The 27,291-nt window shown below is 53.0% G+C and overlaps 1 protein-coding gene across 4 annotated transcripts in view; it reads left to right on the top strand.

Annotated features, from left to right (window-relative positions):
• The window catches only part of SLC12A3 (solute carrier family 12 member 3), a 40,082-nt gene extending 13,104 nt beyond the window's left edge, over nt 1–26,978 (top strand). For 2 of the 4 annotated variants that reach the window (XM_070386855.1, XM_070386854.1), the window contains exons 12-26: nt 26–149; nt 1,685–1,786; nt 2,689–2,844; nt 3,507–3,606; nt 4,985–5,096; nt 5,631–5,771; nt 6,786–6,892; nt 8,678–8,760; nt 9,819–9,866; nt 10,531–10,632; nt 12,738–12,849; nt 15,524–15,610; nt 18,543–18,678; nt 20,101–20,168; nt 25,825–26,978. In XM_070386855.1, coding sequence (XP_070242956.1) covers nt 26–149; nt 1,685–1,786; nt 2,689–2,844; nt 3,507–3,606; nt 4,985–5,096; nt 5,631–5,771; nt 6,786–6,892; nt 8,678–8,760; nt 9,819–9,866; nt 10,531–10,632; nt 12,738–12,849; nt 15,524–15,610; nt 18,543–18,678; nt 20,101–20,168; nt 25,825–25,966 — 1,620 coding nt within the window. In that variant the 3' untranslated portion in view covers nt 25,967–26,978. Of the gene's footprint in view, nt 1–25; nt 150–1,684; nt 1,787–2,688; nt 2,845–3,506; nt 3,607–4,984; nt 5,097–5,630; nt 5,772–6,785; nt 6,893–8,677; nt 8,761–9,818; nt 9,897–10,530; nt 10,633–12,737; nt 12,850–15,523; nt 15,611–18,542; nt 18,679–20,100; nt 20,169–25,824 lie in introns of all 4 variants that reach the window. The other 2 variants (XM_070386853.1, XM_070386852.1) reach the window with 1 other exon arrangement.
• The last annotated feature ends 313 nt before the right edge of the window (nt 26,979–27,291 follow it).

The following is a 27,291-nucleotide window of genomic DNA, read 5'->3' as shown; positions in this document are numbered from 1 at the left end:
TGAGCGTGTCGCCCTGTGCCCACAGTGCCTGTGCCTGGACCAGCTGTACCCGCTCATCGGCTTCTTCGGCAAAGGCTATGGCAAGAACAACGAGCCGGTGCGCGGCTACCTGCTGGCCTATGCCATCGCTGTGGCCTTCATCATCATCGGTGAGTGGCCGAGGGCACGCAGGGCCGCCACCTCTCCGGCTGGCCACAGGGCAGGGCCCAACCTGCTTTTCCTGGTTCTGCCCTCCTGTGTGCTAGCGTCTGGGCCCTCCCTCCCCAGGTCTGAACCAGCCCCCAGGAAACACTGGGAGCACAGGGCAAGCGACTGATTGCTCCTCGGGAGCTGATACAAGCAGCTGGGTCACTATCTCTGTAGGTGCAGAAGCTACACCAGCCTCATTTCTCAGACCTTGAGCTACTGGGTCCCTTGGGGTCTGAGACAGGGGATGCCCTTGGAGAAAGAGCCCAGTTAATCAGTTAGCTAGACTGACCTCTATCCTGGCTTTGCCATGTGCCAGGTGAGTGACCTTGGAGAAGGTACTTCACCTCCCAGAGCCTCGGTTTCTTTGTCTGCAAAATGGGAGCAACAATGCGTAGAGGGTGTGTCGCTGATGGGCAGGAAGAGACCACGTATGTACACACACACACACGCATTCATATATGCACACGCTCATGTGTGCCCACTCCCCAGTACTTTCTGAAGTTTAGCCAACAAGGCAGAACTTGCCAGGAGAGAGGTGACCCGACCAAGCAAAAGCAGTGGCCATGAAGACCCCTGACCCTCTTCCCGATGCAGGAATGGGGCCAGGGTCAGTGACTGGTTAACCTCCCCTGGCTGGGGGGCACTTTCCTGCCACAGCTGAATCCCTGCGACTTAGGCCGGCACCGCCAACCCAGGAGACATAGCCTAGTGATCTACCCCCACTTCCATTCGAGGGAAACGTTCCAGACTGGGTCTTACACCAGATGAAGAGGCAGGAGGGCCACACCCAGGGCTGGAAACACCTGGTCAGGTCCGGGGTCCCGGATGTTGTTGCTTGTTTCCTGCTCACCCTGCGGTCCACCCCCTCCTCCAATCTGATGTCCTTTCATCTGGGTGGTTCTGACTGGACCTCAGACGGAGGACAGTGATCTCAGATGTTCCTGGTCAGGTTCTTGTGCTGATTCAATGGACTTGTGTGCAGAAGACCCGGCACACAGAGGCGCTTGTCTTGTTAGGGGATCGTGCAGAAGCAGGCCCTGAGACAAGGATTCATGTGCAGAAGTGTGCCAGGGTGCCAGGGCAGGGGGCTCGCCAGACAGGGAAGGGCAGGAGTCAGGTCTTGAGCAGGCTTCCACTGCAGATGGAACTGTGATATGGCCCCAAGGTTTCAGATAACAGATGGCATGTGTCTTGGGTTGCGTTGTAAGATGTATTTCTTATTACAATTTGTGGTCACAAAAGAAGTGACAGTCACTGTCCTGGGTCATCCTGTAGCCTGACAGGATCCACCCTTGCATTCCTCTCCATCCTCCATTGTTACGAAACAATGGGCTTTGAGATTCACAAAATGATGAGCCCCTTTCACAGATGAGAAAGCTGAGACTGAGCCTTGGTGGCCCATCTGGCATTCCCTTACCCTGAGAGGGAGGATTCTGGGGACTCTGTGATGGAGCTGCCCAACAGACTGTCTCCTCTCTCCCTTGGGTCCCTGAAGCTGAGCTCAACACCATCGCCCCCATCATCTCCAATTTCTTCCTGTGCTCCTACGCCCTCATCAACTTCAGCTGCTTCCATGCCTCCATCACCAACTCTCCTGGTAAGCAAGGCCCTCGTCTCTCCATGGGAAGTGACACTTGGGGCTGGGGTATGGAGAGGGGGCGTGGAAGACATGGATGCAGGTGGGAAGACCAAGGTCATCTGTCAAACTGAAGTCAATTAAAGGTAACTTTCCAATAATAATAATAACAGCTATCCTTTATCAGGCACTTACAATGTACATACATTCTGCATGGATTCATACACTGTTTACAGCGTGCAGAGACTTTTCTCTTGCCTTCCTCCCCCAGATTTAAGGGAGTCAGGAACCTGGTTCCCAAGAGAGGGAAGAAAATCACCAGAGAGGCTGCAGGTTGCACTTGCCCAACTCCAGGGGGCGCCACTCACGACATCATAGATTTATATGTTTATTATGAATACTTTCTGGCAGATGGCAGCAAAGAGTCTTCCAGGAAGACTTTTTCCAATTGGCCTGAAACTGCTAATAAGCTGGTCCCTGAGCCACCTTTTCCCTAGACCGTGGACCACGGTGCCCTGGAGTTGTGCCGTGGGGTGGCTTTCACTAGTGGTGGCCCTGGCACAGCTGCAGATATGGGCCTTGCAGAATTAACTCCTTCCCCTCCATTCACCCCCTTGGCTCTGTGCGAGCCCCGGAAGCCAGCAGTGTTGCTGACGCTGGGTGTCCTGTGGCCATATTTGGCCAGAGCCGGATGCCTGTCCTTTGGTACAGCCTGTTCACGTGGGAGGGTGCCAACCAAAGCAGGCGTGTGGCTCTATCAGTGCTTCCAAGCCCAATCCCAGGAAGCAAGATGGGTGGGCAAAGGCTGGGACCCCGGCTCTGGGCACTATGGGCATTGCCACCCCGACCCTGCCCAGCTGTGCTGGCTCAGAGGGAGACTCCAGAGTGTTGAGTGTACCCCCGAGCCCTGTGCCCCCCACCAGGGTGGAGACCCTCGTTCCGATACTACAGCAAGTGGGCAGCGCTGTTTGGGGCGATCATCTCCGTGGTCATCATGTTCCTCCTCACCTGGTGGGCGGCCCTCATCGCCATCGGCGTGGTCCTCTTCCTCCTGCTCTATGTGATCTACAAGAAGCCAGGTGTGTGTCTCAGGCGGCCCTGGGGGTCAGGCGTCCCCTTCTCGCCCTGAGGCTGCTGAGCCAGCCTGCCCATCAGCTCAGCCAGAGGGCCTGTCTCAGAGTCTGTGCTCCCAAGGGCTCCCTCTGGTCCTCCAGCCTCATCCCTCCCCATGGGGTGAGGAGCCCCCAGGGAGTGTGCCCACTCAGAGCCCACACCACCCCCTGCTGGACACCCAGGACCTGGAATTGCCTGCTCAGGTCCAACCTCCGGAGAGTGGCTGGCCTGCTGGTGTGCGTACCAGACCAGGGGCTGCCTGATAGAAAGGCAGGCAGTCAGAGCCTGGACACAGGGGCAGGGGTGTCTACACGCAGGCAGGCAAAGATCCCAGGAGACAGCACTCTCAGAGTGAGATAAAGAACTCCAGGAAAGCCTAGAACTTTCAAGTTGAACTTGGCCTTCCAGGTCATTGTGAAGGTCTGTTTGTCAAAGGAGGAGACTAGTTTGTAGAGTTCAATAGCTTGATGTAATGTATAATGTTTGAGCGTGTAGCCATATTGTAAGTGCAAAGGTTAGGAACAGAACTACAGGCTGTCAACTGCTCCCATGAGTGTTTGCTTCCTAAAGGTCAACATTCCCTCCCTTGTACTTAATGTCTGGTTTCTCCCGTGACTTCTAACCTCAGAGGTGAACTGGGGCTCCTCGGTACAGGCGGGCTCCTACAACCTGGCCCTGAGCTACTCTGTGGGTCTCAATGAGGTGGAGGACCACATCAAGAACTACCGGTGAGCACGGGCTCGGGGTGCCTGGGGTGCAGGGCTGGCTCTGACCCTGCTCTGGAGATCCCCAGCCAAGACCTGACACCTGACCAGCAGACCCAGGATGGGCACGGCCCCTTCTCGGAGAGGGAGCAGGGTCGGGAAGCATCGCCCAGCAGTCAGGAGACCAGAGTAGATGCTGCCCAGTGGGGCCCAAGCAAGTCTAGTGGCCTCTCTGTACCTAAGTTCCACAGTGGAATATGCTCTGCGCGATAAAAACAGACAACACGGACATCCCTCCGTGTCCACCGGGGCCTGGATCCAGCCCCACCTCCCATCCCCTGCCCAGATACCAACATCCTCAGGTGCTGAGGTCCCTTACGTAGAAAGCCTAGTACGTTTGGCCCTTGCTGTCCACTGTCCCACATCCAGATTCAATCTCCATGCTTGATTTTTTAAAAAATATTTTCTGGCCACGCTGGGTCTTATTTGCAGCACGTGGGATCTTTGATCTTTGTTTCAGTGTGCAGAATCTTTAGTTGCAGCATGTGGTATCTAGTTCTTCAACCAGGGGTGGACCCGGGCCCCCTGCATTAGGAGTGCAGAGTCTTAGCCACTGGGCCGCCAGGGAAGTCCCCGCCACACTTGGTTGAACCTGCAGATGTAGAACCTACAGATTCTAAGTGCCACCTGTGTTCGTAAGGGTGCTCTGATGTTATAATTTGTGAGGCTGACTGTGCTGAGCCTCTCCCAAGTACTCTTCAAAGCTGATTCCCCTCCTAAGTGAGGGAAATTGTACCTCCAGAATCCCTTTCCCAACAGATCACAATGTTAATGATCGGACGTATCTAGGTGTCAATCCTATGCTAGGTGACCTACACAGCGTCGGCACAACCCTCTGAGGTATATGAAACTGCTAACCCCATTCACAGATGAGAACACTGAAGCAAGGAGAGGTTAAGTGATGGGCCCCAACTCACACAGCTGGTGAATGGCCAGTTTTGTCTGGTTCCAACTGAGTCTGGTAGTGACCCTTGACTGTGAGCCTTGGCTGCCTCTTCTACCCAGTAACACAGTGATCTCATGAGTGAGGGGCCTCCCTACTCGCAGTCTTGATTCTGCTCACACCATGCTGTGCTGGGCGGAGCAGGGACACTAGGTGGAGCAGCAGGAGGGAGGTTCGCCCCAGGGGAGCTTGTGGTGGCCTGAACAGGAGGGACAAGGAACACCCAGTGTGGTGGCTGGCCACAGAGAGAGCTGGAAAGGAGTCATGGATGGGAGGACCACGGGCTGGTTCCTCTGCTTAGGAAGGGAGTCCTGGAGATGGGACAATGCCTGGAGCAACTCTATTTGGCATCCACACCCCCAACTCTGTCCTAATTGCTCTTTCCCTTCCCCTCCTCAGCCCCCAGTGCCTGGTGCTCACGGGGCCCCCCAACTTCCGCCCGGCCCTGGTGGACTTCGTGGGCACCTTCACCCGGAACCTCAGCCTGATGATCTGTGGCCATGTGCTCATGGTGAGTGTCCCCTGCAGGGAGGGTGGGGCTGTGTTCCTGGAGGAGCCTTTGGGCACCGGGTCCACCCCCAAGGGTGGGCGTGGGGTAGGGTGAGGTAGGGGCTGAAGGAGGGGCTGTGGAGCCTGGACAGGCTCTCTCCCCTTCCCTGTCCCTGTCACTGGCTTCTCCCCACTGCCCAGCCCCTCACCTGCTCCCTCCATCTTCCTCCTGGCCTTCCCGCTCAGTCCTCGTGTGTCTGACTCTTTGCGACCCTATGGACTATATTCTTCAGGCCAGAATACTGGAGTGGGTAGCCTTCCTCTTCTCCAGGGAATCTCCCCAACCCAGGAATCGAACCCAGGTCTCCCTCATTGCAGGCAGATTCTTTACCAGCTGAGCCACAGGGAAGCCCTCCTCCTCCTCTTTTTTTCCCCTAATTCTGTAAAGGAAACCAGCAGTGAGCCCAGGGGACAACCTCCAGGGCAAGAGAGGAACTGTGTCTCAGGTCAGAGGGTAAAGGCCACCCCTGAGGTCATGTGTCCCTGCCACCCACAGGGCCCCCGCAAACAGAGGATGCCTGAGCTCCGGCTCATCGCCAACGGGCACACCAAGTGGCTGAACAAGAGGAAGATCAAAGCCTTCTACTCCGACGTGCTCGCCGAGGACCTCCGCAGCGGTGTCCAGGTTCTCATGCAGGTGGGTGGGCCTGGGGCTTCCCCAGAGGCCTTACTACTTGCTTGGCAACCTGGAAGTGGGATGCCCCGGTGGGCTAGTTTAAGCCCCTTTTGCTGCAATGGGAGTCTCACCTTCCTCCCCCTCTCTGGATGTGCTGATTCAGGGCACCTTCTCCAAGTGCCCAGGACCCCGGGGACACTGCCTTGGAGACCGGTGGGAGCTGCTGACACATTTTGTGGTTTGGGGACTTTTTAATGATATAATCTACAGACAGCAAAGTGAAATAGTGTAGAGTTTGATATATGTTTACAAATGCAGACACCACTCAGTGCTATGAAACCACCACTCGGGTCAAGTTCTAGAACATTCCATTCAGGCAATTCCTTTTATTGCTCAGTGTTCTTATTTGTAAAGTGGGATGCATGGATAAAATAACAGTTGTTAATTCTGAGTCAACATAGGGGACTCCTTTTCAATAGTTTCCAGTATTTCTCAAGATTAAAAAAGAGCAGACAAGCTCTCCTATTGGGATTATAAAACTACTTGGAGCAGAGGTAGAAGTTATGATTGTGTGATATTTTAAATGTATTAAATGCCACTGAATTATACACTTTTAAATGGTTGATTTTATGTTATGTAAACTTTACCTCAAAAATTAAAAAAAAAATTTAACATTAAAAAAAGAGAAATATAAAAGATGTATGGATTAGGTGACCCAGGAGTACTCTAAGCTTGACATCCAAATTCAAGTGCCCTGTTACAGGAAATAATTCCATAAATAAATAGTAGCTGGGATAATCCAGAACTAATGGGACAGTCCAGCTGTTAGCCCTGCTTGCAGATGCCTCAGGGAATAACTCTGGCTATAGCTTCACCTTTCTCATGGGTGTATCCAGGCAACGAGGACCTTGAACTGGGAGATATTTCTCCTGAGCCCCCACCCCATGGCGGAGAGGGAAACTGGGCTGAGACCAAGTTCCACCCTAGTCACAGAACAGAGGCCTGACCCGTCACCACATCCCCACCCTGTGGCAGGCCGCAGGTCTCGGGAGGATGAAGCCCAACATTCTGGTGATCGGATTCAAGAAGAACTGGCAGTCGGCTCACCCAGCCACGGTGGAAGACTACATTGGCATCCTGCAGTGAGTGAGGTCACCAGGCGGGGCAGGGCCTGAGGCCTCTTGACTTGGGCCTTTGGCGTTTCCTGGGCCTTGGGAAGGAGAGGGGAAGCAGTGGGCGCTGTAAGAAGCTGAGTCCACTGGTTCAAAGCTGAGGAAGAAAAGACAGACGGAGGGTCCCCCACCCTGTCCCGTGGGTCATAGGCACCCAGATTGGCAGAGAACAGGTAAGTAACAGTGAAGTGGGCCAGGTGTGGGGCATCAGGGAACAGTGGGGACTGTGGCAAACGGAAAGGAACAGGTGTTCCCTGGCTCCAGCTAATTGTGCCAGGCAGAAATGAGGACCCAGTGTTGCCAGGTCTTCTAGTTTTTCAGAAAGTCAAAAATGTGAGTTTTTAGGTGAAAATCGTGTGCTTACCTGGGGGCTGCAGAAGACCTGCAAATACCCAGCTCTCAAGCTGTGAGGTGGTACCACTGAAACCAGGCCTCCGAGGAGGCGACAAGCTGGGGAATGGGACCAGGGGATAAACTCCCTGGGATTTCAGGGTTAACTCCAAACCCGTTCTCTTTCATTTCTTGCTGTGCAAAGTCCAGAAAATGCCTGCCTGAGCTGCTTTTCTGCCTTGATGGGGTATGGAGAGGCAGTGTGCTGGGGCATTTAACAAGCATGAGGCTGAGTGTTGGGGACCTGGGCCTGGCTTCCAGGTCTGCTGGGAACCAGCTGTATGACTGAGCAGTGCATCTCACTGCCTCTAGCAAAATCACAACAGGAGGCAGTACATACCCACTCTGTAGGAACCCCTACATAGTGGCTTCAATATGCCAAAACTCCAAACTGCTGAAGCCTAAAGGGCCCTGTCCCAGAGACTTGTGATTAGAGTTCAGAGAGGGCAGTGCTTAGCCTAGTAGATTAGCCCTGATGGTGGGCTCTTGGGCACCCTGTCAACCAGGCAGTTAATATACTTGTGGGGTGGGAGTCTTCCAGACATACCATACAGACAGCCCACTGCTGTCTTCATGAGTGAGGCCGATCTGAACTGGCCACTTCCTTAGCGTGTGGTCATAGACAAGTTACTCCCTAAAACTTAGATTTTGCATCTGTCAAATGGGAGTAGCAATTCCCATCCCCACCTCTGTTGGTAGAGATGTGAAGATGAGCCACGTGTGATGCTTTCAAACTGTGGTGCTGGAGAAGACTCTTGAGAGTCCCTTGGACTGCAAGGAGATCAAACCAGTTAATCCTAAAGGAAATCAACCCCGAATATTCACTGGAAGGACTGATGCTGAAGCTGAAACTCTAATACTATGGCCACCTGATGTGAAGAACTGACTCATTGGAAAAGACCCTGATGCTGGGAAAGATTGAAGGCAGGAAGAGAAGGGGGTGACAGAGGATGAGATGGCTGGATGGCATCACCGACTCAATAGACACGAGTTTGAGTAAACTCCGGGAGATAGTGAAGGACAGGGAGGCCTGGCATGCTACAGTCTAGTCCATGGGGTCGACAGTCAGACACTACTTAGCAACTGAGCAACAGCAACAATCAGGAGGACAGGGCTGGTTCCGAGACTGGCCCGACTCAGTTTCCCCCAAGAGGGTCTGCAGGATCCACAGTGCCTCAGACAGTAGAGCTAGAGGGGTCCTGGCCACCTCTCCGGTCCTGCCTGCACGTTAAACAGATGGGAGACTGAGGCCCAGAGAGGAGAAGGGTATGGTGGGAGGCAGGGTCAGCTCTAGACAGGCCTCCTGGGGGCTGGGGGCTGGGGGCGGGGCCGAGAGCAGGTTGACCCCATGACCTCTCTCTCCAGCGACGCTTTTGATCTCAACTACGGTGTCTGTGTCATGAGGATGCGTGAGGGCCTCAACATCTCAGAGGTGATGCAGGCGCACAGTGAGTACCCCCCTTCTTGACACCCCTGTCAAAGACAACAGGATCCCAGGAAGCTCTAGAACCCATTTTTTTTTCCAAGTGGTTCAGGGAGGACAGGGGGAAATTAGTAAGGAATAAAAGGTCACAGACTCCTAGAAAGTCAGTTTTTGATGGAAATCATCAGATTTCTAAAAGGAGAAACTGAGGTCCTGAAAGGGGATGTGACTAGTTCAAGGCCTTGCTTGACTGGACCACAGCTCCCCGAATCACCATGGGAACATTTGTAACCAGATGGGATAAAGAGGAACTAAGACAGGAGAGAGAAAAAGACGGGGAGAAGAGCCACGTGAAGACTCCAGAGCATGAAAACACACACAGAGAGGCCATGAAAGCTGGGGATAGAGTAGGGAGATGTGCTACATTTAAGGCCACATGTAAACAGATCTGAACTCGTTATTTTTAGAAGCGTGATAGAAATAACACATATAAAGACAATGGGTGTGGGGGGTGTGATGCTGAGAGGAGCGGATGCTGCAGGCCAGCCTGGGTCTTGTTCACCCAGGTCACCGATGGGCTGAGGGTGTGCCTGGCAGCTGGTAGTTCAATGAATATTTACACAACCAGAATTTGCAGAGCAGCAGCCACACTCCTGACCAAGGTGGCTTTAGGTGCTGGGCGTGCAGCAGGGAACAAAACCAAGTCTGCCCTGGAGGAGCTGACATTCTGGGGGAAACGCAGTGGACCCAGGACTCATTGCAGGCAGTGATAGCTCATGAGGTGTCCTGAGGAAGCCCACATGGAGGGGAATGCGGGCAGGAGGGCCTCTCTGAGGAGGGCGCTTATTTCTAGAAGGAGAGGGCTGGGGAAAAAGGGCGCTTGGCTCTGAGGCCACCCACCCACTGCTGAGACCTGGTGGGAAGGAGCATGCCTTGTTTGAGCAGACAGGAAGCTGGTGGGGGGTGCATGGAGTGTGCAGGGAGGTAGAGACCAGATCAGTGGAAGCTGCAGAGTCAGGACCTTCCCCCAGGGTAAGAGGGCCCCCAGAGAAGCCTGGGTACAAAGCTCCCCCTCTTTTTCAGTTAACCCTATGTTTGATCCAGCAGAGGATAGCAAGGAAGCCAGGGCCGGCGGGGCCCACCTGTCTGTCTCCGGCACAGGTCAGTCCCCCCACCCCAACTCAGAGGCACAGGGAGCTCTCACCCTGGGGAGCACTGAGTGATGGGCCACGGGGGAACTCAGCCGAGGGCAGGAGATTTTTGTTTTTGGCAGTGACCTGAAACCCCTAGGATTGGGTCACAGGGAGTTGGTAGGGCAGTGGGGCTAGGGGCAAGATAAAGATTTCCAGCCCTGCTGGAGAATTCAGAGTCCAGGCATCGTGGGACACCATCCAGTAGGCTCTGGGGCCCAAGTCCTGCCCCTCCAAGGGCCCCCTGGCCATGCTCCGATGCAGAGGGGCAACAACACTCTGGGAAGCAGGGAAACAGTGCAGGGGCTGGGAGTGTCCTGTGGGCATTTGTGAGGGGCACAGGGGAGTTTTTAAGAGAATGGTCCCACCCCCAGAGCCAACCAGAATCCAGGGAGAGAGAAGCTGGGAGCAGAGGAGGGGCACATCCCAGCACTGCTCTTCCGGGGTCCCTGCCCTGGGAGTCTCCCATAGGAGGGCGTCCCCAGCGCATGCGCACAGCAAGGGCTTCCAGCCACCATGTGCACAAGCCCATGCTGTGTTCCCAGACAGCCTCAGGCCTTTCCCTGTGCTCCGCACCCACCTGACCTGCCCCTCTGCTCCTGCAGTGGACCCCGAGGCCTTGGTGCAGGAGGAGCAGGCCAGCACAGTCTTCCAGTCGGAGCAGGGCAAGAAGACCATCGACATCTACTGGCTGTTCGACGATGGAGGTCAGTGCCCCAGGATGCCGGCTCTCCCCTGGCTGCCTCCCTTCCATGACCTCCACTCTCGGCCTCCCTCGCTGGCCGCTGACAAGGCCACTGGTGGGACCTCGGGGCCCAGCTAAAAGGAATGGGGCCCCTGGGCCCACCACTGGCCTCACGGGAGCCTGGCCAGGTCCCTTCTTTGGCCCTCTGTGTTCAGCTGTAAAATGAGGGACTTAAAGGAGCAGGTGAGGTCAGCGTGAGGAGGGACTTCAGACTGGACAGGCCGTCGGGGTCACGGGCACGTGATGTAAGTGGGAGACATGAGCTGGAGCGCAGCAAAGCTGTAGGCATATTCATCACTTACCAAAGAAAAACACGCTCTCTTGATTTTCTTGTGACTCTCAGTTTTATTGTTCCCACCCTTGATAGAGTCCTAGATACAGAGAAGATATTCTGAGCATTTACTATATGCTTGATACCAAGGGTTTACATAGGTTAACCTAATGCAGTCCCCAGGTGAAAATGATTATTAACTCCCTTTACAAATAAGGAAACTGAGGCACAGAGTGGAGAAGTCATGTGTGGATCATACAGTGATAAATGACAGCGATCTAGATTTGCATGTGAAATCAGATCAGATCAGTCGCTCAGTTGTGTCCGACTCTTTGCGACCCCATGAATCGCAGCACGCCAGGCCTCCCTGTCCATCACCAACTCCCAGAGTTCACTGAGACTCACATCCATTGAATCAGTGATGCCATCCAGCCATCTCATCCTCTGTCGTCCCCTTCTCCTCCTGCCCCCAATCCCTCCCAGCATCAGAGTCTTTTCCAATGAGTCAACTCTTTGCATGAGGTGGCCAAAGTACTGGAGTTTCAGCTTTAGCATCATTCCTTCCAAAGAAATCCCAGGGCTGATCTCCTTCAGAATGGACTGGTTGGATCTCCTTGCAGTCCAAGGGACTCTCAAGAGTCTTCTCCAACACCACACTTCAAAAGCATCAATTCTTCGGCACTCAGCCTTCTTCACAGTCCAACTCTCACATCCATACATAACCACAGGAAAAACCATAGCCTTGATTAGACGAACCTTTGTTGGCAAAGTAATGTCTCTGCTTTTGAATATGCTATCTAGGTTGGTCATAACTTTCCTTCCAAGGAATAAGCGTCTTTTAATTTCATGGCTGCAGTCACCATCTGCAGTGATTTTGGAGCCCAGAAAAATAAAGTCTAACACTGTTTCCACTGTTTCCCCATCTATTTCCCATGAAGTGGTGGGACCGGATGCCATGATCTTCGTTTAAATCCGCCCCCCTAAATGCTGGCTCACATATTTAAAAGCCTTGTGCACAGGAATTCCCTGGTGGGCACTTTCACTTCAGGGGGCGCAGGTTGGATCCCTGATTCTGGGAAATAAGATCCTGAAAGGCCAAAATAATTTTTTTTAATTTATTTTTATTTTTCGGAGAAGGCAATGGCACCCCACTCCAGTACTCTTGCCTGGAAAATCCCATGGATGGAGGAGCCTGATGGGCTGCAGTCCATGGGGTCTCGAAGAGTCGGACACGACTGAAGCGACTTAGCAGCAGCAGCAGCAGCATTTTTATTTTTGGCTATGCTGGGTCTTTGTTGCTGTGTGGGTCTTTCTCTAGTTGTGGCGAGCAGGGGCCACTCTCTTGTGGTGTGCAGGCTTCTCATCGTGGTGGCTTCTCTTGTTGCGGAGCAGTGGCTCTAGGGTATGCAACCTCAGTAGTGAAGCTCCCGGGCTCTAGAGCACAGGCTCAATAGTTGTGGCACACGGGCTTTATTGCTCCAAGGCCTGTGGGATCTCCCTGGATCAGGGATCAAACCCGTGTCTCCTGCATTGGCAGGCAGATCCTTTACCACTGAGCCACCAGGGAAGCCCCCCAGATTTTTAAAAAATAAATAAAAGCATCATGCCATTCAAGTAAACCCCAGCCCACAGAGCCCTTGTCTCACCCTGGTTTCACCTGGCAAACTCACTATAGAGATGAGTACACTGAGGTCAAGAGAAGGGATGGGGTTGCTAGAGGCAGAGTGGAGCGGGACCCAGACAAGGCTGTATCCTGAGAGCATCTTTCTCTTAACTCACGGCACCCTCCTTGCCAGGCCTCACCCTCCTCATCCCCTATCTCCTCGGCCGCAAGAAGAGATGGAGCAAATGCAGGATCCGCGTGTTCGTGGGGGGCCAGATCAACAGGATGGACCAGGAGAGAAAGGCGTAAGTGGGGAGCGCCGACCATCCGGGGCTACCCGTGCCTGCCCACACCTGCCCCTACTCCCCATTCCACCCCTCAGGGCTCTCGGGTCACAGCAGCGGTGAGAGAGTTTAGGACAGGAGGAGGTTTCTCTCCATTTCAGAAGCGGTTTTGGTGTCCTGTCCCCTTTAATAAGATACACATGTCCTAGTCCTGGCCATGGCAGGGAGGGCTGGTAACTTTTACATCCACAAATCTCCAGGAGATTTGCAGTGAAATGAAGGATGGAGAAGGCCCTGCCCCTCAGAAATGAGGGCAGAGCTTAGAATCCTTCGGGGCAACGTCCCCCACTCCCCACCCAAGCCCCCGCACCCCCCAACTCCCAAGCTTCAGGTGCCACCCCTGGTGAGGCCAGAGGTGACTTAAGTGGCCAGGATGAAGGGCAGCAAATCCCCTGGAATCTCTTGGTGAGAAGAGACTCCATTCTCCAACTCCATGGCTGATTCTCTGTCTAAACAAGAGGAAGTCGGCCTGGTTCAAGTGCTGGGCAGGTGATGGCATCTGCCAGAACTGAGTGATGTTGGTTTACTGGTTTTATTGGCCTCATCTTTCTGGCAAGGGTTGCTGATTTGCTGATTAAATTGTGAAGCCATTTCCTTTCAAGACATATGTAAGTGAGAATGTGAGTTGACTTAAGCTGAGACGGAAGTAAACAGTCGGGCACGTACACAGGTGTGGAGGTGGCAGGAGTCGGGCAGGTGGCACACGTGGGCTAGATTTGGGCCCCTGTTGCTTTAGAGCAAGGTCAAGTGAAGTCGAAGGCCATAGGACCGAGGACTGCTGGAGGGTGTGGGCAGGCTGGGGAGGATGGGGTGGGTGGCTTGCCCCAAACCGTGCAGTTAATTAGCCAGAGAGAAAACCCTGCACAGCCTTGAGTGCCTGCTGTGACACCCAGGGACAGGACTCCATGGCCTGTGCCACCCTAGTCCTATGCCAGTACCTCATACATCCCCATGACCCCTGCTGCATGAGTTAAGGGTGACTAGCAACCCCATCTTATTGCCCTCACCCCCATTGAGAGCTTCTCCACTGGAGGGCCCTTCTCCTCAATGCGGAGGAGAATGTTGCCTGGGAAACGCAACATCTGCTTCTCTGTGCTCCTTTCCAGAAGATAAACACACCGCAAAGGCTGCTTTGCCCTCTTGGCTTCCTGTTCCAGCTCCCACTCAAAGCTGGGCTCAGGGGTTGTTGGTTCAGATCGAGGCCACGGCACTGTGGGGTCACAGGATGTCTTGCAAGCAAAGGTTGTGAAATCTCCTCTCCTCCCAGCTGACTCTGGACCAGCCCAAGTCCTCTGCCTTCCTTGTGACCCCAGGCCACCCCTGTGCTGCCCCCAGCTGTGCTTTCCTAAGTTCACTCCCAAGTTCCGGGACCAGTGCTGGCAGTTTGTCTCCTTTTTGTTCCCTGGCATGCTCCACACCGTCCCAGGCAGCCCCTCGCTGCTCCCACCCCATCCCCTGCACCCCCATGTCTTTGCTTATTTGGACTCTCCTCCTGGGGTGCTCACTCCCCACCGGCTAGTCCTGGTCACCAACACCGTGTCCTGCCCAGGGATTCTGATGGAATGGGCGGGCTAGGGCCGAGGCACAAGTACCATTTAGAAGCCTCCTTGTGTGGTTCCGGTGTGAACACCCTTATCCACCCTCTTTAGTCTATAACAGTCTTACCCACTGTTCACCATCCAGCCAGATTACCACCTCCTCTGTGAAGCCTCCCCTGACTGCTTCAGACCACAGTTGCCGTTTCCTCCTTGTGGACACAAAGTCAGGGCTATCTGGCTTGCCACTCCTGGTTCTGTACTCAGCTCATATGTGTTACCTGCTCCCTCAGCCACCCTGAGGAATTTCCTACCGTTCACCTCCCATTCCTTACACCCTCTTTTCTCAAAGTGTGGCCAGTGAACCAGCAGTCCCACATCAACTTGGAGCTTCTTAGAAATGCAGAATCCCAGGCTTCCCTGGTGGTTCAGTGGTTAGGAATCCACTTGCCAATGCAGGGGCCACGGGTTCGATCCCTGGTCCAGAAAGATCCCACATGCAGCAACAAAGACCCAGCTCAGCCAAAAGTAAATAAATAAATCTTAAAATAAAGATTAAAAAAAAAGGAAATGCAGAATCCCAGGTCCCAACCCAGGCCAGCTGGGGTCAGAACCTGCGTCGTAACAAGCTCCCAAGCAGGTGCGCAGACGTTAGAATGTGAGGTGCTCTAGCCCAGAGATGGCCACCTGAGACTTAAGGACAGTTCCTTTGTCCTGTCACTTGTCATCATCTGACCTGCTTTATCAATATTCACTTACTGTCTGCCTCCCTCGTCGGCTAGAATGTGAAATCCCCAAGGGCAAGAGTTTGTTTTGTTCGCTGCTATATCTTCCCTAGTGGCTCACATGGTAAAGCATCCGCCTGCAATGCAGGAGACCCAGGCTCAATCCCTGGGTTGGGAAGATACCCTAAAGAAGGAAATGGCAGCCCACTCCAGTATGCTTGCTGGGGGAGTCCCGTGGAGCCTAGTGGGCTACAATCCGTGGGGTCACAAAGAGTCAAACACGACTGAGCAACTAACATACATATCCTCCACAGGTGCTCAGTGAAAACTCACTGAAGGAATGAATGCGTTAAAAAAAAAACCTCTGTCTTCCAGGATCATTTCTCTGCTGAGCAAGTTCCGGTTGGGATTCCACGAAGTTCACGTCCTTCCCGACATCAACCAGAAGCCACGGGCCGAGCAGTGAGTTTTCTGTGTTGGGGGTTCCAGGGAGAAGGGTTGGCCCTTTGGTAAACCAAGGGCAACCCGGTTCACCTGCCCCTGCCTACACTGGGCTCATGGAAAGAAAGAGTTTGCAGCTGTTAATTTTTGTTTGAGTTTTTTTCCCCTTGCCCCGTGGTCCTTTGCATATCAGAGCTGTGGTCTTTGCCAGAAAAATACCTGGGCTGAAGGTCAATGAAAGTTCCCACTCATGCTTTTCACAGACCCAGTGTTTTTGAAGCTCTTCATGGCCATTCTGCTCCTAGAGCAGAGCTGGTGTTTCATCTGCCAGGGGCCTCCCACCCACCCCGCACACCCTGGGGCTGAGAAAGTCTCCAGCTTCACACCTCTCAAGCTCAGGCTGCTGGCTACTCATGAAAGGCTGATTTATCTACTCTGATTTTCTAAATTTTCTCCAACCCCTGTATCGTTTTCATAAAGGAGTGGTTCTCAAACATCAGCATCACCTGTAGGGTTTGTGAACACACAACTCTGGGGCCCAGCCTCAAGATTCTGAGTCTCTAGGTCTGGGGTGAGGCCTGAAAATGTGCACTTCTAACAAGCTCTCCTGTGCTGATGCAGGCACCTCACTTTGAGAACCACAGTCTCAGGCGATCCATGTAACATGCTTAACAGGGCGCCCTGCCTAGAGTCAATGATCAGTCAAGGCTGGATTTGTGGCTTCTGCCCGCTTGTAGCTTCTGAGCTCTTTCTGTATCTCCACCTTTCCCTATAGTCCTAACTCTGCTACAGACTGCTTCCTTCCTTCTCCGGACATTGCTTAAATTAAGTGTCTGAAAAAGGGACTGTGACCATCCCAGCTCATTGCTTCCTGCCAAGCCGAGGTAAAGGTCACCGGAAGGTCTATTTCTTGGCCACCTTTAGTCCAGTTGGCCATGGCCACGAGTGGCAGGATCATATGCCCCGAAATACACCACTGGAAGGATGCTCCTTCTGCAGAGGCCACGGCAGAGGCACGTCCCCTCCATGGGGCTGAGGGGCACTGGAGCAAACAGAACGGAAGTTCCCCAGGCCCTGAGGCAGAAGCATGGCAGCTGCAGCCCCTGATGTTATGTTAACTCACTGGCACCTGGGGAGTAGAAGATGTCGAATGGTCTGGGCAACCGCTCCCCTGCTCACCCATGCAATGGCAAGTGGGCAGACTTGAAGCAAACTCCTGTGTGAATTTGTAGCAGGGCTCAATTGTGGGGCCAGAAGGAATAAGTTACTTTCCTAATGATTCAGTTGCACATTCTTAAAAGAAGACATTTATGATAGGATTGCCTTATGTAAATCTGTCGAAGTGAGGTTTTCCAGCACTCTGTCTTCTCAGTAAAGTAAGGTCTGTCCTGACCTCTTTAGCCCTTGTCTACCTGGAGAAGGAAGGACATCAAGAAGAAAAGAAAGGGGACTTCCCTAGTGGGCCAGTGGCTAAGACTCCGAGCTCTCAGTGCAGGGGGTCTGGGATCAATCCCTGGTCAGGGCACTAGATCCCACATGCTGCAAGTAAGAGCGCCCAGGCCATAACTAAAAATCCCTCATGCTGCCACTAAGACCCAGAGTAGCCAAATAAATAAATATTTTTTTGAAGGAAGGAACTAGTTAACAGTGATGGATATACTGACTCCCCCATTCTCTCAGGGCTGTGCTTGAGCGACAGGGGCAGAGGTGAGTAAATTGCAGCCCTGCCCTGCATGGTTTACCTTGGCTGAGGTACAGGGAGGATGTCAAGAAGCATCAGAATGGTGCAGAGATGGACGCAGATGCAAAGGAGAACAGGGCCATCTCTGCTAGTGGAGGAGCAGAGCCTTGAGAATGGCCGTGAACAGAGATGGGAGGGGGAGACCTTCCCCCATGGAGAGGACAGTGGGAGCCACATGCAGAACCCCCCAGCCCATCTTGTCTTTAAACCCCATCTTTCCTCTTGCATCTGCCTTCACCTCCTGGACCATTTCTCTCCTCCCTTGCACAGCCAACCTTCTCCAAAGTGATGCTACCCTCTTTGTGGCTGCTTCCTCCCACCCTTCCCTCATTCTCCAGCTCACTCCAGTCTGGCTGCCCTCCTGCAGCTCCGCTGAAATCCTTCTCTCCAGCTTGGGCCGTGACCTCTGCACCACCAGGTCTGCAGAGCCCGCGGCTGTCCTCCTCGTTCTCTGCCTCACAGCTGCATTTGACACAGCGGTCCTTCTTGAAACAGCCCCTTTGGATCCAAGATGCTGCCCTCTCCTGGATCCCTCCCACTTCAGGGATCCTTCTTTCAGCTTCCTTTGCTGGTGCTGCCTCCTTTCCCTGACTTGCCTGAGGGCATCCCATTCACGCCTGCACTCACCTTGCTCCATCCACACAGGCTTCTCTGTTGCTCCTCAAGCAGCCCAAGTACACTTCTGCCTCGGGGCCTTTGCACCTTCCATTCTGTTTGCTCCAACACCCCCTGCCTTGTGCATAGCTAGCTTCGGAAAGACGGGCATCCTCGGGTCCAGAGAGGACTTTCTGCCCAAGTATTTCCCATCCCAGGACTCAGCGTATGCTTTCATAAGTCTTCTGATCTGTATCCACCTGCTTATTTGTCGCCCAGCAGACCACGAGCTCTGTGCAGCCTGGGGATGTTGTCTGGTTTGTGCACTGCTGTATAGCACAGAGCAGTGCTCGGTAAACACCCTGGGGCGGGAGTGGTCAGGGGGTGGAGATGGATCCCAGTCAGGCTTCACGGACCACTTGTGGAAGTCCTGTTCAAAGTCAGACGCAGCTGTCAAGGCTGAATTCAACACAGGCTGCTTGGTGTAAACAGCAGCATCAGAAAGGGTTTCAGCCTGAAATGTATGTCCCCACGGCCCCCACCTCCATCTCCCTCTGAGGACCCCGTTCCCCTGGACATGGGCACCTTGCCCAGTCTCACTGGCTCTTTTGCCCCCAGCATCAAGCGCTTTGAGGACATGATTGCACCCTTCCGCCTGAATGATGGCTTCAAGGACGAGGCCACGGTCACTGAGATGAGGCGGGACTGCCCCTGGAAGATCTCGGATGAGGAGATTAACAAGAATAGAATCAAGGTGCGGGAGAAAGAAGGGCCTTGCTGGGGTGGGGGTGGGGGTGCTCCTGACCGAGGTGCTCCCCTGGGTCAGGGCCTGTGCCCCCATCTGTCCTGGGCTTCCTGAACCCCTTCCCCTGACCCTCAACTCTAGTCTCCCTGCACCAAGCCTCTGAGGTGTCCTCAAGCCACACACGCTCAGGCTGACGAGTGACCCAGGGGTTGATCTCAGAGCCATCCTTGGTGTGGGAACCTGGTCCCTCGGTCCATTTTGAGTCTCCCTGGCCATGGCAATGGACTGCCTGGGGTCCTTCTCCCTCTCTTCCCCTGTTCTTCCATGCCTGCAGGAAGGAATTCATGAGGCAGATGGTGAAGGTCAAGGTAGAGCTTGTCCTTTGTGGGCCCATAAAGCTGCCTGAGCTTCTCCCCTAGGCTATGGACCCCACGCCCTTCCCAGGCAGCATCTTCAGGACTCTGCTCAGGCCTAAAGGAGAGTGGGGGCTGCCATGCCCATTTTAAGGTGGGGAGAGCAGTTCTGCTCCCTGTGAGTTCCATGGTGGTAGTTCTGAGGACTCAGGAGACATTTGCTGATTTCTGGGGACAGTTTTGGCTGTCACCTGCCAGCAGGAATGGCCACTGTCACTTAGCGAGTATCGGCCTGGGATGCTGCTAAACATCCTGCAACCCACAACACAGAGTGATTCCACCCAAATGCTGCCCATGTGAGATCTGGGTGAACTCACTTGCCCTCAGTTTTCCTTTCTCTCCAATGGGGTATCCACAATCAGACCCTGAGTGTCCACCACTTCCGAACAATTCAGAGACAAGCCTTGGAGAGGAGGAGGGAGTCCGCCCTCAGCTCAGCCCCACCTGAGCTTTGGGGAGTTCCCTGACCTGGCCCCTGAGCCTTCCAGAGTCACCCAGTCCTGAGAAAAGGCTGAGTAATGTGTCGTGTCCACAGAAGGCTCCTGCCTACTCTGTCGCAGGGGAGATCGAGCCATCACCATTGCTGAGTGCACCTTAGCAAGTGCTTCCCCTGGAGCTTTTGTGTGCATCATCTCACTCAGGCTTCCCCAGACTCCCCGGGGAGGGCACTGTTGCACCCATTTCACAGCTGAGGACACTGAAGCTCAGGGAGGCAAGGTCCCTGCTCGATGTCGGAAACTCTTAGAGCTGAGATGTGAACCCAGCCCTCCCCACCCCACGGGAGGTGCTCTTTGCCACCACAATCCCACAATAATAAGGTCAGGAAGAAAACACCCCAGGGGCTCCTCCAGGAGGTAAGCTTGGCTTTCAGTCACCTTCTTGGAGGTGGGAGAATCTACCATAATTTAGGGGGGACAATTCACACACCCAGTTTGAGATGTTCAAGAACGTGGACTTGGGCTTGGCGGGGATCGCTCAGGGGATGTGGGAAATGACCACATGGCTTTTCCTTGCCCAGTCCCTGCGGCAGGTGAGGCTGAACGAGATTCTGCTGGATTATTCCCGAGATGCTGCTCTGGTTGTCATGTAAGTAGTGACCTGTGTGCTGGAGAAGCCTGATGCCCAGGCCAGAGTGTCAGCTTTAGAGGGCTGGTCACTGGCTGAGGACCCGAGCCTTCCTCTGTGAGGATGAAGGGCCCCAGGCCCATAGAAACACAATCTGGGTGGCTTCTTACTCCTTGACCGGGCCTGCATCCACCCCATGCCCCACGCCCCACGCCCCACGCCAGCGCACCAGCTGGCCGAGGTCTTGGGTCCCTATGTCCCAAGCCTCACCGACTCCCCCCACCCCTGCTTTCCCCTGTCCATTGCTTTTTCCTGCCAAACTCAGCTTGGCAAAGGGGACCCAGTTTGTTCTGGAAGAAAATCGATTCCTAGTTGTTTGGCCAGCTCTCTTTGGTCACCAGCCACCCCCAGTTGATGTTGGTGCCAGGTCTGGGCAGTGGAATCAGAACCCTGCCCTGGCCGGGGCTGCTCCAGCCTCTCTCGCTGCTGGCCCTGTCTGGTTAGGAGCCGCCTCGGCTGGCCGTTGACCCAGGCTGAATAAGTGGAAGAAGAGGGGAAGGTGACAGTGGTGCGGACAGTCTCATGGAGGCCAAGAGGCAGAACACGGCCAGCCAGGCGCCCAGCCCCCTCTCCCAGGGACAGGCCGGCTCAGAGGGAATGCAGCCCTCTGCCCAGAGGAGCCCCTGACATTTCCTGGGGCGAGCTACCGCAGACTCCACAGGACAGCGGGGAAAGCCGCCGAACCTGTTTGTTCACACCCTGAGACCAGGATGGAGCACACAATTTGTGAGGCTGTGCGCAGTGAGAATGTGGGGCCCTTTGTTCAAAGGCGATTAAGAACGTCAGAATGGTAACAGCAGAGCGTGAAACCCAGCCTGGGACCCGTCTCAGTGCGGGGCTTCATGACCACACAGGTGGCTGCCCCCGAAGCTGGCTCTGCCTGGAGCCGTTCTTTCTGGGGCTCATGGGGAGATAATCTTTTCTACAAAGAAAGTGCTCCATGTTTCCTTTGGTGTGGGGACCGTAGAGTAAGGGAAGCAAGTTGATCTCCAAGCCGCTGGCCAATATCTTTCAGAGAACGTTTCTAGGGCCAGGTTAGCCTGGTTGTGGGCCGGGTCAGCAAGTAAGACGGTGACAGCGGCTTCATCCTGGGATGGCTCCCCGACTTTCCCTGGGTGTGGTACTTGGGATGTGCCATCTGGGGCATAGGTGTGCCAAAGCACCTCTTCCTGAGTGCCACCTCTGTTCAGAGAAGCAGATTTGCATTTTGTCTCTGCCATTAGCCCACTGTGTGGCCTTGGGCCAGTAACTCTCCTTCTCTGAGCCTCAGCTTCCCTGATTATACATTTTTTTTGAATGTTTATTTTTGGGGCTGCATCGAGTCTCACTTGCAGCACCCAGGTTCTCCATCGTGGCGTGCGGGCTTCTCTCTAGTTGTGGTGCATGGGCTCTAGGGCGCGTGGGCTCTGTAGTTTCTCTTCTAGTTAAGACCCCCAGACTTGTAGTCGTGGCTCTTGGGCTTAGTTGCCCAGAGACGTGTGGGCTCTTAGTTCCCTGACCAGGGATAGAACCCATGTCCTCTGCACTGCAGGGTGGATTCTTAACCCCTAGACCATCTAGGAAGTCCCTCCCTGATTATAGAGAAGAGTTAAATTAATTATTTCCAAGATTCTCTTTCACTCTAACATTCTATGACCCTAAGTTTGCCACTAAAATGAGTCAGACTCAGGCCATAAGAGGAGGAATTTCATCTGGGGAGGGACCACCTGCTGTCACCTCTCCCCTCCCACTCCCCCACCTTCTGGATCTCACAGGGGAAACCCATCCCCACCCCCAGCCTTTCTGGGATTAGCTGATACAAATAAACGGGAGAGGAGAGAGCGGCACACAGGTGCACCCCAGGGCGTCTGCCACAGTTGCCTGAAAGGGCCCTGGCTGTCCAGCCAGCACCACGGGGAGCAGCTGCTCTGCTCCTCCAACCCGGAGACATGCCTTTAAAAGTTCACCCTGAGGGTCCCCTGCTTCAACCATTGAGGGGGCAGGGAGGTGTGGAAAACAGCAAATTCCTCAATTCCTTCTAGATCAGGGTCTGGGGTTGAGCCCAGGAGCCCACATTTCCCAGAAATCCCAAGAATGAGAAAATCCTCCCAAGCCTCCAGGAAATGACAAAAATCACATTTTCTAGCACATCAGAGAGCACACATGGGGCTGTTTTCTAGAGCAGCTTTGAGGCAGAACTGGCTTGTTTGCTGTCTACTAATCAGTGGTTTATCTGATTAACAGTCCTTGTTTGAGCTCAGCTTAAACTGCACACTAATAAACCAGCCTTGTAACTAGCCCAACAACCTTGACCACACTAAGCACATATTTCTGGCATAACTTTTGGGTCTAGACCCCTCTTTTTTCTTATAAACACTCCCTCCTCAAAGCTAAATGCGTGTGTGCTAAGTTGCTTCAGTTGTGTCCGACTCTTTGCAACCCTATGAACTGTAGCCCACTGGCTCCTCTGTCCATGAAATGTTCCAGGCAAAAATACTGGAGCGGGTTGCCGTTTCCTACTCCAGGGCATCTTCCAGACCCAGGGATCAAACCCGTACTTCCTGTGTCTCCTGTTTGGCAGGCAAGTTCTTTACCACTAGTGGCACCTGGAAGTCACCAAAGACAAATAGTAATAGAATAATAGCAATCAAAGTGCATTTTATTGATTGAGCCTCTGTGACACTCAAGGCATTGGGGTTTATTAATAAAAAAAATTTTTTTTTTCATTTATTTTTTGGCTATACCGAGCAGCATGTGAAATCTTAGTTTACCACCAGGGATTCAATCTGTGCCCCTTGCATTGGGAGCATGGAGTATTAACCACTGGACCACAAGGGCAGTCCTAACTTTTTAAAAAATTTATTTTATTAAAGTATAGTTGATTTATAATGCTATGTTAATTTCTGGTGTATAGCAAAGTGATTCAGTGAGACATATATATACATTCTGTTTCACATTCTTTTCCGTTATGGTTTATCTGAGGGAACTGAATATAGTTCCCTGTGCTACAGAGTAAGGCCTTGCTGTTTATCCAGCCTACACATAATGGTCTGCATCTGCTAATCCCAAACTCCTAAATCCACTGGGCCTTATTAATTTTCAGAACTCTATGAAGTGACTCTGTTTTACCCCCATCCCCACCACAGCACACACCCTTAGGAGACGAGGAAGCTGAGTCTCAGAGAGATTCAGAATCTGCCAGGTGGTGACTAGGGTTTGAAGCCCCAGACGCCGGTTCTGAAGCTCGGTTATCTTTCTGCATCTAGGTTAGATCCAAGGCTGCCTTTCCTTGTGACTAAGCGAAGCAGTTCTGAGCAAAAAGCTCCTTTGTTCTGGAGCAGCTTGATTTCAAAAGATTAGTAGCTTACACCACACACATCCTGTGGGCAGAAACAGAGCGTGTCATTCGCTGGCACTGGGGGAGAGTGCCAAGGGAGTCTGTCCTTTGGACAGGCAGACAGATGGGCAGGCTCTGCTCTGAGAGGGAACTTCATGTTGGGGCTTGAAAAGCCACAGCAGGAGTGATGGAGGTCCCCTGCCCTGGATACTGCAGTTACTAGGCCCCCAAGCCTTAGACATTTCTAATTGCAGTCCCTGAAAAGAACGTATAATACCAGTAGTTCTGTTCAGTCGCTCAGTCGTGTCCGACTCTTTGTGACCCCATGGACTGTAGCACGCCAGGCCTCCCTGTCCATCACCAACTCCTGGAGTCTACTTAAACTCATGTCCATTGAGTCAGTGATGCCATCCAGCCTTCTCATCCTCTGTCGTCCCCTTCTCCTCCCACCTTCAATCTTTCCCAGCATCAGGGTCTTTTCCGATGAGTAGTTACCAGTGGGCATTTCCAGCCTTTAGTGTGACTGTCAAATCAGGAAAGTTTGGTTTCAATATTTCCACTTCCCTTTTCCTGGGAAAGGTACCAGAAAAACACAAACTCAGTCTATTAACTAAGGTGACACTGGCTTCATGGAATGTGCTTGTTCCCATGGTGTTCCCTGATCCTGGGGACCTTGCTTTATAAGGGAGGATACTGTTTGTCCCAAAAGAAGCTTTGAGAAGGGAATTTTAAAAAAAGGGACAGCTGTTTGGGGACGTCGATTCTCAGCAGAGGAGGGGTTGCAGTGAGCTGGGATCATGGGGATGGGAAGATCCCAAGACCTTGGGTCATGTCCCAGCTCTGCCACTCACCCGCTGGGTCATCTCGAGCTGGCAAATGGTAATAAGTGGTGACAATACTGCTGACGTCACAAAGTGCTCACTCTACGCCAGTGCTTTTGTGCAGTACCCTTCACGACCTGGGGCTTCTTTGGAACTCATAAGCCTATGACAGAATCATGTGTGTTCACTTTGGGAAAACAAAAACTGAGGCTTAGGGTCAATGAGCCTTTTGTCACAGCCACATGGCTGAGGAAGCGGCAAGCCACGACTCTAGCAGCTTCTCTGACCCAGAGCCAGCCTCTGAAGCCCAGCATTGCACAGCATCCTCCTGTCTGGCCGGTTCCCCCAGCTTTTCCCCCGGGTAGTTTTGAGGTTCAGATGAAACAGTACCTGTGGGTGTACTTTGGGAAAACAAACAAGGTTCAGGCCCATGTAACAGGCTGGTGCCCCAGCTTTGTGCACCGCCAGCGGGATCGGTATGATGCCGCCTTCCCGCAAGAGCCGCAAGCAGGGCGGTGGCAGTCATCACCAGGTGTCTTTGGAATCTCAAGATGGTGGAAAAGTCGCTTCCTGAAATAGCCATGAAAATGTGGCTGAAGAGCCTTCCGAGGGTATGTGGTTATTTGCTTAGCATAGCAGTTCAGACAAGGCAGTTCAGGGAGACTGCAGAGTCCTGCTCCCAAGGCCTTACATATGTGGCAGGAGCCAGGACTAGGCCACTCGGCTGAAACCCATGAACGTATCACTTTGCTGTGGCTGCAGGCAGGGGTGTGGCTGGAGAGGCGAGGCTGGCGTGATCCGAGTGGCTGCAGGAGTGGGATCCGTGAGCCTCGCCGTGAGCCTCAGACTGTTCTCCATACAGGTGAATAAGACAGACCCCACCTGCCCATGCGTGAACAAACATTCTAGCGGAGGGAGACAGACAACAAATAAATGAAAAGAGGATTTGCAAGTGTGAAGTGTTACAAAGATAATGAAACAGGGTGACATGATAAAGAGGGGGAGATGGGATTGAAGAGGGTGATCCGAGAAGGAGGTGCACTTGGGCCAAGACCCGAGGGAGCCAAGCTGAAGAGCTGGGAGCTGGCTCTGCCATCTGGGTGGAAAGAATGTCATATGCCAAGGCCCCGGGGCAGGAACAAGCCGGCCGTTTATTTCAGGAGTGGAAAGGAAGCCTCTGTGGCTGTGTGGGTGTGAGGGACCCTGAGGGCAGTGGGAGGGGAGGTTGTGGAGGCTGGTGGGGCCAGGATCACAGGGGCCTCACAAGCCATGGCTTTGTTTAGAAATGCTTTGTGGGTGAAGTTACATTTCAAGTCATGCTTTCAAGAAGAGCCACAGGTCATTCTTAGGGTGGCTGGGAAGAAGGAGCACTGAAGGGGCCAACAAACAGAGATGCTGTTCAGGAAGCAGACCGGGAGCTGGGCCTCATGGGGAAGGCCCCTGGTTAATTTCCCATCTGCTGCTTCTTCCTGCCCCACAGCACCCTGCCCATAGGGAGGAAGGGGAAGTGCCCGAGCTCACTCTACATGGCCTGGCTGGAGACGCTGTCCCAGGACCTCAGACCTCCAGTCATCCTGATCCGAGGAAACCAGGAGAACGTGCTCACCTTTTACTGCCAGTAACTTCGGGCTTGGCTGCACCTGCCCAAAGCCTGAGCGCAGGGGATGCCTACCTGTCCACGGGCACAGAAGGCATACCCTGTCACATGTAGTATCTGATGATCTGATGGAAGAAGTTGGTAGATTTTCAAACATCGGCTGGACCCCACTCCCATTGGACTTGTGCTCTGGGTTTTGTTTTTATGGGCTCAAGAAGTAGCAGATAGAGTTGTCTGCTCTATCTGGCGGGTCCATATCCCTTTTAAGTTTTCTTTTGCTCTTGATTACAACAAATTAAGATTTCAGTCTTTGATTTGTGTACAAATTTGAGACAGACTTCTGGATGTGTATCTTGGCGGTTTCTACAGACCTTTCCTGGGAGCACCCCCTAAACACGCCTCCCCATACCAATGTCAGGCGAGTGGGCACCCCACATGCACCTGCAACCCTTGCAGGAGGAATACAGGGCTCCTTGAGCCTCCATAATAATGCAAATTTATTTAACTGCCTCTCACTTCCTTCACTTTCAATAATGTGTCTGAAGTGTTTTGGTTGGTTCTTTGGTAAACTGAGACTTTCAAACTTTTCTAGATGGCAACCCACAGTAAGAAATCTATTTGACATTGAAACTTGGAACAAATACAATGAAACAAAAGTGTGACAAAACAATCTTTATCCTTTGCTGAGAAAGACAGAGCTCCTGGCCGAGCACTTGAAGGAGGGAGAGGGGGCTGCCTTTGAGCCATTCAGTGGACTGGGACCAACTCCCACTCCAGATTAGGCAAAGCCTTTCTAGAGCCACATGGAAAACCACTTCCTGGCAAATGGTTGCTCCCTCTTCTGACCTCAAGGAGACTCTGATCCAAGAACAGAGAATGCTTTGACTTTGGGAACTTAAATAAAACACTTCACCATGTTGGAATCTAAATTTTGAACAATGATAATAGCTTTGTTTAAAAAAAAAAGTCTTGAGTTAACAGTGAGGTCAAAAACAATGAAATGAATAAAAAATACATTTACTCAGTCAACAGAATTTATTTGTTTTGGAACAGGCTGTTTCTCAACTCCGCTGAGTGTTTTGGAAAAATTAGCTGTATTGTTTTTTCGACCCTGGATTAAACTTTTCTCTGTGCTTCCACTGGTCCCATAGGTCACAGGGCCGGATTTCCACATGGATGTTTACAGGGGTCACTTACTTTTCCCTTTGCTTCTCTTACATGTGCTTGAAGATGCACAGAGAGCCTGTCTTCTTTAATCTTTTAAAAAGCCTCCCAGGAATTTCAATCGTGCCTCAAACCAACGGGCAGAGAGATTGAGTGGAAAGAGCCAGAGCGTGGCCACCAAGGAAC

Source organism: Bos mutus, chromosome 18, assembly GCF_027580195.1.
Source record: "Bos mutus isolate GX-2022 chromosome 18, NWIPB_WYAK_1.1, whole genome shotgun sequence".
In the NCBI taxonomy this organism is placed as follows: domain Eukaryota; kingdom Metazoa; phylum Chordata; class Mammalia; order Artiodactyla; family Bovidae; genus Bos; species Bos mutus.
This window is presented reverse-complemented; position numbering and strand designations above follow the sequence as displayed.